Consider the following 12,693-nt stretch of genomic DNA (forward strand, 5'->3'; position numbering starts at 1 on the left):
ATACAAAATATACTTCTGTGCCTTTTCCAGCTTTATTTACTTTTTGTAACTATAATTTTTGATTTGTATAAACTCCAAACCACTTTTCATCTACACACACACACACACACACACACACATATGGCAAATGAAATGAAATACAGAAGATGGAATATATGAGAATTTATTAATCACAACAACTGTTTCAACACATCTAGCATCGATCCCTCATGGGTGGGACACTCAACAACTGGTTCAGGAGTATCCAGCAGTGCAGATGTATCTCGTTATTGATGAATAGATACAACTCGTTAAAATAACAGTTCTGCAATGTAACTTCTCATTTTGTAGAAAGAAAAGCAGCCAGACGGAGGAAATATTTTCATTTATATAGATTGAAAATAAAATCACAAATGGAAAAAAAGAGAAATAAACATGCAATACAGTGAGAAAAGTATTAAAAATAACCGTTAACAAATATGGATGTATTAACACCCTCGGGTAAGCTGCATAGTGCAAACACATTTGCTCATACAAGCATCCGTGAAAATGTGAGCATATGCAAACATCAGGTTTGGTGCACTCATGATCACGAAGCGAGTTAACTATCTAGTTGGTGTTTGTAAGAATGGGGAAGTTAAAAGTAAACTTAAGTCATCCATACCTTAAAGTAAATTAAATTATGTTAATGGTTACTCAAAATTCATTCCCACTCTATTGTGTGAAAGTACATTTATATGCGTGTAGGCATCTCAAGAGTCGTTCAGAAATTCTGTTAATGATCTTCTCGTTAGTCCACAGAACAGACAGGGGTTCCTTGGAGCAGAGACAGCATCTTTTGGAAATTATATTGTATGATTTTGCGTGCCTTACTATGGACCAATTAATTTTGTACTTCATTTTATCCTCCTTCAGTCGTCATACCAAATCTGCCAAAGATGTTGAATGTCTCTTTTTGATTGTCTTAAAGATGACGACATGGTTACAATAACGATTCGTAAATGAATCAGCCATCTGCCCAATGTAAACGTACAGCCCTCCCCTTGTGTGCATGGTACATTTATATACAAGATTTGTACTACTACAGAGATTCCTCAAAGGACATCTTGATTTTTCTGTGCATGAGCATTTATTGTATTTATTTGTATATAAGGCAGTCCTGACTCCATTTACTAATGTTGTATATAATGTATATAATCATGTTGAATCATTAATCCCTATACATTTTTTCTCTCTCCATTTTTTTTCCACTCAATCCTTTCTATCAAAGAGCATAGTCTTGAATCATCAAAGACTTTTCCATTCTTCCTGAGCATTAAACTAATACATCTTATTGTTCCTTCACCTGTCTTTGTCTTTTATATTCTGTAAATTTGAATTATATATATAAAGTAATAATTTTATATTTGCGTATACACCTTATAGTATGCATTATAAAGCCAGTTCCCAGTGTACATCCTCCTCCTCCTCATCATCATCATTGTAGACAACTTATTCAAAGAGTTAATGAACCAATTCTTTTTGTGTTTCTTTCAGACATTGATGAATGCAGTGCAGGCAACCACACATGCCGTCACAACCAAATGTGCCGGAACACTCCAGGCAGCTTTACTTGTGACTGTAAAACTGGTTTCATAAAACTTGCATCTGGATATTGTGAAGGTTTACATATCTTTTTGCTTTTTCTTCTTTCCATTAAATCTAATTGTGAACAATTTTATTTGTAACATTTTTATTTTTATTATTTTGTTGTGGCCTGTTTAATCTTTCTAATTTATTTAATTCTTTAGCATTCAGATTACTCTGTGAAATATAATGCATATTTATTCACATTACTTTGAATCATGATGCATTATCCTGTAACTTTGAAATTTCAATGTGATTGCTTATTTTTAGAATGATATTTAGGGTAGGTTTGAGAGACTGGATCTGACTGGCAGAATACCTAAAACAAGTAGGATATTTTGGCTAGATATGGCTGGTTAAACATTAAAGGGTTAATGTTCATTTGGGCATAGCCTTACTGCTTTGTGAGTGCCTAGAGAAAGGAAAAGACTACAAGAGTCAACCTCAACAGCAAATCAAAGAGTGGACTCTCTCAGGTGCTCCAATACCCCCTTTGATACCCTTCTGGCAAATTCAGGGTAGGTAAAGCACTCCAGCCCTTTAAGGCAATTCCCTATGAAGGCCACTTCAATGTAAAGCCTACCACTTGCTGGTCACTGCACTTGTCTTAGTCTGCTAAACCTTTGTGGTTCTCATGAAAGGTGTCTAAGAACATTAACACTAGTTATCAAGCAGTGGAGGGAGACACACACAGACACAAAGACACACACAGATATACATACATATATATATACAACAGTCTTCTTTCAGTTTCCGTCTACCAAATCTATTCACAAGTCTTTGGTTGGCCTGAAGCTATAGTTGAAGACACTTGCCCAAGCTGCCATGCAGTGGAACTGAACCCTGAACCATGTGGTTGGGAAGCAAAATTCTTACCACACAGTCTCTCCCCATTTTAAAAAAATTTTTATTTTTACTGATTTCAGTCACTGAACTGTGACTATACTGGGACAATACTCTCTAATTTTTTTATGTCAGTTATCTTAATTGCTACCCGCTTCCCCACCAGAACCAGATGGTTGCAAAGTGAGGCTCTTAACTACACAGCTATGCCTGTACCTATACTAAAGGACAAAATAAATTAAATGTATTCTTTCTTATTGCAGATATCAACGAATGTAACAGAGAACATAGATATTGCTCTAGAAACTCCATCTGTATCAATACACTGGGCAGTTTTAAATGTGAATGTAAACAAGGATATGAAATGCATACTGGCAGTCGACACTGTAGAGGTAAGGTACCACTACTACTACTACTACAAATGAAAATAATAATTATAAAACTGATTATAGCAGCGACTCCATCAATTCCTAGGGATATCTGAAGAAGGAATTTTATTCCGAAATATCTCATCAGACTCTGGATGATGAAATTACAACAGTTCTTACAGTCCATTGTTTGTATTATAGTGCATTGTTGTGTCATTCAAAGCATTTTATTCTTTACAAATAATTATAATGATAATAATGATAATAATAAAAATTTCCAGAACCTGAAGAAACATCTGGAGACTTTAGAAATACCCTACAATCTAAGTGTATTGCAAAAATCGACATTACTTGGAACTGCACGCATATTGCATGAAGTACTGGCTGTCTGAGATCGTTATTGTGACTTGACAGACAGTACAAACCCCCAGTACACACAATATCTTCAATCAACAACAACATGATATTGGATATTATGCAATGTCTTAAATAATAATAATAATGATAATGATAATAATGATAATAATAATGGTTTCAAATTTTGCCACAAGGGCAGCAATTTAGTGGGAGGGGATGAGTTGATTACATCAACCCCAGTATTCAACTGGTACTTATTTTATCGACTCTGAAAGGATGAAAGGCAAAGTCAACCTTGGCAGAATTTGAACTCAGGATGTAAGGATGGATGAAATGCTGCCAAGTATTTTGCCTGGCATGCTAACAATTCTGCCAGCATGCAGCCTTAAAAAACATGCATTCCCATGCTGGGAATCTGTTCCCATGCTGGGAATCCGTTCCCATGCCAATGATAAAATGATACTAGTGGTGATTGATGTGTTTGGAAGTATCAGCACTCCACTACCAACATGACTCAAAAAGATTGGTGCAAGTATAAAGATAGAACACCTACAAAAATCATCATTGCTTGGAACTACTAGAGGTCTCCACAGGGTTCTGGAAGCATGACCAGTAAACAAGTGTCACCTTAATCTGCTGGCTGTGAACAGCTGACACAGTCCATCATAGCCAGCAAAATAAGCTGAAAGTTTTCATCAAATAATGACAATAATAATAATGATGATGATAATGTGGTGGGTGGACATGCAGGGGAAATGAACCGAGATAATGAATTGCTTGAAATTCAAAGACAACTCACCAAGATGGTGAATCCTTCAGAAAAAAAATCCCATGAATATGAGAAGGGTAGATAGGAGTATGATAAATAAAATAGCACAAAAGATAAATATTGTCATAGCATACATCCAGATGGAGGACATAACACAAACAAGGAATCTTCTCCGAGCTATTGCGCTATTTGTTGAAGAGAAATTACAACTTTAGAGAACAAAAAATGTTGGAGAAGAAGAACCATGGTGGAAAGAGACATAATGCAGGCAAGGCAAGATCTAGGAAAAATTGAGCAATGGTTAAGAGGAAACTGGAAAAATGGGGGAAAAGACCGACCAAGAAAAATTAGAGAAGAAATATAAAATACGGAAGAACAAGTTTGATGCAATAATAGACCAGTTAAAACAGAGGATCATGGCAAAAAACAAGATCAGAAGATTTGTGAACAATCATGGCTTTTGGCTGAAGAGATGCCACGCGGTACATGAAAGACTAGTAGCCCAATTGAATGGGTGTGTCCAGAAAGATACAGTCCCTGTGTGGATGGTGACTGGGAGGACAACACTTATAATGAAAGATAGAAGAAAGGGGAATATTGTAGGAAACTACTGTCCCATAGCATGCCTAAACATAATCTGGAAGATACTGGAATATGTGTGGCAAAGACATACACCTTCCTGAGAACAAAAAGGATGTAGGAAGAGTTCTCAGAGTACCAGAGGACTAATTAGTGTAGACCACTGTATAAGGAGTGAAAGGAGAGCGTTTGCCGAGTATTTGATAAATAGTGATGAAGACCTGCTGCAATATGCTGCGAAAGATATGGGCGTAAATGCAGATGAAATGATGGGCAAGGAAGAGTTTAACCAAAGAGCTGAAGAGAAGAGAAAAGAAAACCTTGAAATGAGAATGCATGGACAATTTTAAAGGAATACACAGAACGTTAAGGATAATACAGCATCGTGGGTATGGCTTGAGCAAGGTGATTTGAAGCATACCACCGAAAGCCTGATCATTTCTGAACAATACCAGGCTCTTGCTACCAATTCCGTGAAGTATAACATCTATAAACCTTCTGACACCCAGAAATGCAGACTCTGTGGAAAAAGTGTGGAAAATGTGACCCACTTGGTAAGTGGATGTAAGAGCCTTGCACAAAAAGAATACAAGCGCCACCACGATAAGATGTGGTTGTATCTTCATTGGCTCTTATGCCATAAAAACCAATATGACGTAACAGAGAACTGGTATGAGCAAAGTACCAAGTAAAGTTATGCAGGAGGATGGAAAAGTAACAATACTCTGGGACTATGATTTTCAGACAGATCGTGTAATCAAACACTGTTGGCCGGATATTGAATAAGAGAGACAAATACTGTCAGATCATTGATGTAGCCATGCCAAACGACATGATTGTTGTGAGTAAAGAGGTTGAAAAAATCACCAAGTAACCTGAATTGAAAGTGCAAGACTTTATGGAATGCGAGAGGGTAATGTAAAAGTGATGTCAATGGAAATCCCATGCAAGACTTGCAAAAAGCAGCCTTATTGGGCACAGCGCACATCTTAAGGAAAGTATTATCTGTCTGCGGTTCCTGTTGTGACTTGACAGATGACTAAAGACTCCGGTGCATTTTTACCTACACTGTGTTATGAAGGAATAATGATAGTAATGATAATAATAATAATAATAATAATAATAATAATAACAGCCCTACAATCTAGGTGTATTGCAAAAGTCGGCACTACTTGGAACTGCATGCACATTGCATAGAGTACTGTCTGTCTGAGGTCCTTGTTATGACTTGACAAACAGTACAAACTCCCGGTAGACACAATATTTTCAATCAACAACCTCACGATGTTGTATACTATGCAACATCTATAATAATAATAATAATAATAATAATAATAATAATAATAATAATAATAATAATAATAATAATGATAGTTACTAAAAGTTACTGCAAGAACGTGGGCAATAAAGAGAGTAGCTGTCATCCCAGTAGTTGTAGGGACACTCGGAGTACTAACAACCAAGTTCAAGAAATATGTTGGAGAAATTGGAATTGACATGAGGTTAGATCATGCTGAAAAACTGAGATTGGTATTAAATGGTTAAGTATCTTCCACGATACTTAACATCTATGTACTAAATCTTATAATTCATAGAAAGACACCCTGAGAGCTAATACCATTTCACATTTGCATACATATTATATAGACTGGTATTTTAACCTGATATGTGAATATTAACCATTTTACAGCAGAATGCAGATATATCCACTCAAAATTTCATTACCCTTAACTGTGGAAAGTAGTTTTGTAAACCAATCTATCTTTTGTTGAGGAATGTCTCATTTGAAACTATCTTCTGTTGAGACTTTTTGGCAGATAACAAAAAAATTTAATTTTACAGTTTAAAGGATTAAATACATTCCCTCTCCCAACATTTGACAAGTTATTACAAGGTACAAATAGCTGAACACAAAACTGGGTAAACAATTTCTGATAGCAGCAAAATAATCTTACGTCTGTTTTCTTTCTTTGCTCGTTTTTACATAGATATTAATGAATGTGAAAATGGAGGCCAATGTGAACACTATTGTACCAACACACAGGGTTCTTTCCGCTGTAACTGTCGATCGGGCTACAAACTGAACCCTGACAAAAGGACTTGCCAAGGTTTGTAAACTTCTCTATACCATAGACTAAGATTGGGGAACCATCTTAGTGCAAACTATGGAGTTATCAGATAAATTAATTCGTTTTTTTTTTTCTACTTGGTGATCCATCATCATATGTCTGAAAAGAGGTAAAATATATTCAAATTTCAAAAATGATTACCATTTCCAGTCAAACCATCTTACCTGTGCCAGCATGGGAAATGGATACTGAATGGTGATGGTGATGATGATGATGGTAGTGGTGGTGGTGATGAACAAACATTGTAGAGGAAGAATAGAGCTACAAATAACCATAAACCACTGTCTTATCTTTTATCTTTTATTTGTTTCAGTCATTTGACTGTGGCCATACTGGGGCACCATCTTGAAGGGTTTTTTAATCGAACAAATCGTCCCTAGGACTTACTTTTTTAGTCTAGTATTTATTTTATTGGTCTCTTTTGCTGAACCACTAAGTTACAGGGATGTAAACACACCAACACCACTTGTGGGGGTAAGGTAAATACAGACACAAAGACACACACACACTCACACATAGATATACATATATAAGACAGGCTTCTTTCAGTTTCTGTGTACCAAATTCACTCCCAAAGCTTTGGTTGGCCCGAGCTATAGTAGAAGACACTTGCCTAAGGTTCCATGTAGTAGGACTGAACCCTGAACCATGTGGCTGGGAAGCAAGCTTCGTGCCACACAGCCACGCATGTGCCTATATGATAAAAATATTTTTCATGCTAATTCAAGTAATATTGGAAAGGATTGAAATGAATAATAAAAAAAGGAATGAATTTCTTTGACAACTAACACAAATGCAGTCTCTCAGTGGTGCATTTGGTCTGAGATAAACAAGGAATCTCCATTTTACACACTTTATAGATGTGTAACATAATATTAAATTTCTAGTTTCTGTTCTTATCTTTTATATTTTACTTGCTTCTGTCATTGAACATCAGCCATGCTGAGGCAGCATCTCGAAAGGTTTGATCGAACAAATCAAACCCAGGACTTAGTTTTAAGTTTGATTTTTATCTCATCTGTTTCTGTTGTGGAACCAATAAGTTACATGGGACATAAACAAACCAGCATCAGTTGTCAAGCGGTGGTGGGAACAAACACAAACATGCAATACACATATACTTATGCATGCACGCAAGTGTGCGCGTGCACATGCACACTGACATATGCATACACACATGCACACACACTCACATATGCACACACACACATGCATATACATATATTTTCCAAACAGTTTCTATCTATCGAATTCACTTACAGGGGCTATAGTAGAAGATGCTTGCCCAAGGTGCTGTACAGTGGGACTGAACCTGAAACCATATGATTACAAAGAGAACTTGTTAACCACGCAGTCATGCTACAAAGTTTAAATTATTTATTTCATGAGTTTTTTTTTTTTTAGGGAATTTTGTCTAGGGTAATTTTTAATGTGAATTTAAGCAATATTTCACCTACATCTGGCAGTTTCTTCACCTCAACTGCAAGAAATAGCAGCCACATCTCTTTCAAATTGCCAGCTTTTGCTGAAGACAAACTTTATTAAACTTAAGCCCTGTTGCATCATGGGTAATAGTGGAACAAACAGTGGTTATAGTGATATCATTAACTAAACGTTTTTTCTATCATAATGTGACATCTATGTTAATTATCAACCGGTGCTCCAGCATGGCCACAGTCAAAAGACTGAAACAAGTAAAAGAGTAAAAGACTTATCAGGTAGCAACAGTGATGTTAACAACACTTCAAGACAATGTGGAGCTGACATAATTTGGAGCACAGTAAGGCACCAAAAATATCACCAGCACTGAAAAGGATTTATTAAACTATTTTATCAATATTGTAGTTGTATACTGCCAACTTAACATGACAGTCCCAATAAGGGAATATACTACTGCTGTTTAGCCCTAGGAAGCCAGACCGCTTCCTATTAGGCCTTGACACACTTTCTGTGCCCTTATCCTTACGAAGGCTGGGCTGGCTGGAGGAGTTTGTCTCCCCTTCGTAAGGATAAGGGCACAGAAAGTGTGTCAAGGCCTAATAGGAAGCGGTCTGGCTTCCTAGGGCTAAACAGCAGTAGTATATTCCCTTATTGGGACTGTCACGTTAAGTTGGCAGTATACAACTACTTTATCGCATCACTACTGCTTAAGTCTCACTGAGAGATTTGGAAATTCGTTATTTCTAATTTATCAATATTGTTAGTGATGTATTACACTACATTGCCAACATTATGTATGTAGTATTTAACTATATCACCAATCCTGTTTGTGATGTGTTAACTATATTATCACCACAGTGTGTTATGGGTTAAACTATATCATCAACACTGTGTATTATGTATTAAATGATATTACCAGCACTGTAGGTGGTGTCTTTCTTATATGACTATAGCATTGGAAATCTATTTGGTACATTCCCCGAACTACGACCAATGGGCTAACAACACTGCAATGAATCTGCCCAATCAGGTTGATTTTACCAGCAGTGGAAGCAGGGTTTTTTTCTTTTTAAATCAGATGCTTTTTTGTTTGCAAAACATCTGATTTTACCAGCATTGGAAGCAGAGTGATCTAACTAGCCACACTATCAGCCTTGTCAGGGAGATATATTAAATGCAGGAAGAATAGGGGAGTATGATGCTAGCAACAAGGCTAACCAGAAACAATAAACAAACTGTAAGATTAGCAACTGGGCAAACAGGCAATAGGATTAGTGACAGACTAACAGATTGTAGCACTAGTTACCACATTAGCAACAGAGACTGAAAAATGTTTAGCAACATTTAGCTGCTAAGCATTTTGCTTGACATACACCATCAGCAACAGACCTAAACAGTCTGCAAAATTAGCAGCAAGGCAAACAGACTATAGCATTAGTAACAGAGTGTACAACATTCACAACAGAGTAAACGGTCTGCATTTTTAGTAATGATGAAAACAAAGTATACCATTAGCAACAGACCTAACAGACAACAACACTAGCAACATGATAAATGGATTACAACATTAGCAATAAAGCAAATGTACACTAATATTAGCAATAAAATAAAGTACAACAGTTCAAACACAATTACAGTTGCTGGGTGGTGGACTTAATCTGTTGCCCAGTTTAGCCTCATCTTGTACTTAGGGAATCCTTACCAGAGTCCCCTCTGTCACAAGCGTTTAGTCTAGGTCTCTGGTTTGAGAATACCTTCCCCCTTCCCTTCCATACTTGCTTGTAAAAGGTCACAGGCACTGACTTGTCTCTGACCTAAAGAATAAAAATGATAATTCTTTCTCTTATGGCACAAGACCTGAAATTTGGGTTTGGGGGAGAGGGGATTAGTCGCTTTCATCAACCCCAATGTTCGTCTTGTAGTCATTTTATCAACCCTGAAAGGATGAAAGGCAAAGTCAACCTTGACAGAATTTGAACTCAGAATGTAGAGACAGACAGACAACTGCTAAGCATTTTGTCAGGCTGGCTAACAACTCTGCCAGCTCACTGTTTTGATGATGACGATGATGACGATGATGACGATGATGATGATGGATGATGATGCTGACGACGACGATGATGATTTTTTTTTTTTTTTCCAAAGTTTGGCACATGGTCAGACATTTCGGAGGAGAGGTTTAGTTAATTACATCGACCTCAGTGTGTCAATGGTACTTCATTTATCGACCCCCAAAAATGAAAGGCAAAGCTGACCTTGGCAGAATTTGAAGTCAGAATGTAAAGATGGATGAAATGCTGCTAAGCATTTTGCCTGGCATGCTAACAATTCTGCCAATGATAATAATGATAATAATAATAATCCTTTCTACTCTTAGACACAAGGTCTGAAATTTTATTGACCCCAAAAGGATGAAAGGCAAATGACCTTGGCAGCATTTGAACACAGAACATAAAGAGCCGGCAGAAAAGCTGCTAAGCATGTTGCCTAGCCTGCTAACGATTCTCAGTGCCATAATAATAATAATAATAATAATAATAATAATGATAATAATAATAATAGGTACTGAAACCTATTTGAAAATGATACCAGGCTTACCATCCCTACAGGAAGTGCAAAAAATCGTGTTAACTGGAACGACTCATGTACTGAGAAGAGCATTATCGCTGTGAAAACAACATCCATTCATGAATTTTTTTTATTTATTAATTTAAAAAAATTTTTTTTTTAAATACATATTTTGCCTGTGAATTTGCATGTGTAAATTGGGAATGCATACAATGAGTTTCTCTGCCCTGGGTGTACGGAAAACACTCGGCGAGAAATGGAAGAAAATTTGAAGAAGAAAGAAAAAACATAATAATAATAACAATAACAACAACAACAACAATTATAAAATGGTTTCAACTTTTGACATATGACCAACAATTTTAGGGGAGGGAATAAGTCGATTTCATGCACCCTGCTATTTATTTTATCTAACCCTGAAAGGATAAAAGGCAAAGTGGACCTTGGCAGAATTTGAACTCAGAATTTAAAGAGCTGAAAGAAATACTGCTAAGCCATAATGATTTTGCTTGCTTGCCATCTTAGAAAAAATAATAATAATAATCATGATAATAATAACAACAGAAGCTATTTTGGTAATTGCTGCTCTTCCATGTTTCAGATATTGATGAATGTAATGGAATTTACAAACGGTGTTCATATGAATGTGAGAACCTCCCTGGTTCCTTCCGTTGTAGTTGTCCCACAGGATTTAGGATGGCAGCTGACCAGGTCTCATGCTTTGGTAAGTATATCAGATTGGGAAAATGTATTGTTCTTCTTGTTATAGAGAAAGATTGCAGTTCTTAAATGCCTTAATGATTGCATAAACATACATTTCGATACATACATGCACAAACATTTATACACACTCACACACACACTCATACATACATATGTGCACACAGATATACAACCAACCACCTGTATGATGAGCTGTTGATTAATCAAAATATCACTTCTCGTTTATTCATTTCGTTGCCTGATGAGTTGAAAGTTGTATAAATATATTTCATCATTTTATGGATGTGCATACTGCCATACATCACTGTGCTATGCTTATGTCACAATAAAGATTCTTAACGAAACAAATGTTTAATAGCAATACCAAATAACCCATTCATCATCTGTTTTTATTATATATATAATACAGTATAGTATCGACCAGATCATTAGATGCTGTGTTGTACACCACTGGTCACAATGCACTTACAATTCTGTCTTGATTGCACCATTCTCTTCCATCTTGACACAAACTACTTAACTAAATCATCTTCCCATCATGATGGAGGTCTTCCAAGGGGCTTTTTCCAGTCTCTTGGATACCACTCAGCAGCTGCATGGATCCACCTGTTGAACCTTGTGACATGTCTGACCCAGTGGAACTTGTGCTTTCAGTACTCTGTGATCACATTGTTCACTCTGTTTCATTCTTGAATTATCACATTTTGAAGGATCTTCTAAGCACTGATCTTTCCATGGCTCTGTGTGTCATAGCCAACAAATATTCTATCCTCTTTGCAGTAGCCCATGTCTCACTTGCCTATAAGAGGATGGCTCTATTGAAGAGTCTGGTACATATGGCATTGTCTATCTTTGTTTGGAGCACATCCTTTATTCAGTTAAACACCTTCTGTCCTACCTTTATTTTCTTTGAGATTACAGCATCCATATCTCAGCACATGTTCATTGTGTGCCCTAAATAAACGCATTCCTTTACCTCCTTGATATCATTACTTCTCACCTCTATTCAGCATTGTGCTATGTCTTCATATATATGTATATATATATATTATATGTGCGCACACACACACACACACACACGCACACACACATAATGATTTATATGTACCAAATAAATGGCACAAGAAAAATAATTGAAAAGTATTAATTGAAATGGCCCTTACCTGTGAAAGTTGACTCCCCTAAATTTCTAAATGCAAAAGTCAAGAACAATAGGAAAGGAAGTGGTAGAAAAATGTAGATTCAGTTCTGAGTCCTGGCTATATATATATTAATATATATATATATATATATATATATATATATATATATA

The 12,693-nt window shown here is 36.3% G+C and overlaps 1 protein-coding gene across 3 annotated transcripts in view; it reads left to right on the forward strand.

Moving 5' to 3' along the window:
• The window catches only part of LOC106872917 (fibulin-1), a 150,904-nt gene that overhangs the window by 96,105 nt on the left and 42,106 nt on the right, over positions 1 to 12,693 (forward strand). For all 3 annotated transcript variants that reach the window (XM_014920095.2, XM_014920093.2, XM_014920094.2), the window contains 4 exons: positions 1,516 to 1,641; positions 2,712 to 2,840; positions 6,510 to 6,629; positions 11,260 to 11,382. In XM_014920095.2, coding sequence (XP_014775581.1) covers positions 1,516 to 1,641; positions 2,712 to 2,840; positions 6,510 to 6,629; positions 11,260 to 11,382 — 498 coding nt within the window. The remainder of the gene's footprint in view (positions 1 to 1,515; positions 1,642 to 2,711; positions 2,841 to 6,509; positions 6,630 to 11,259; positions 11,383 to 12,693) is intronic.

This window comes from Octopus bimaculoides, chromosome 24 (genome assembly GCF_001194135.2).
Source record: "Octopus bimaculoides isolate UCB-OBI-ISO-001 chromosome 24, ASM119413v2, whole genome shotgun sequence".
NCBI classification, from domain to species: Eukaryota; Metazoa; Mollusca; class Cephalopoda; order Octopoda; family Octopodidae; genus Octopus; species Octopus bimaculoides.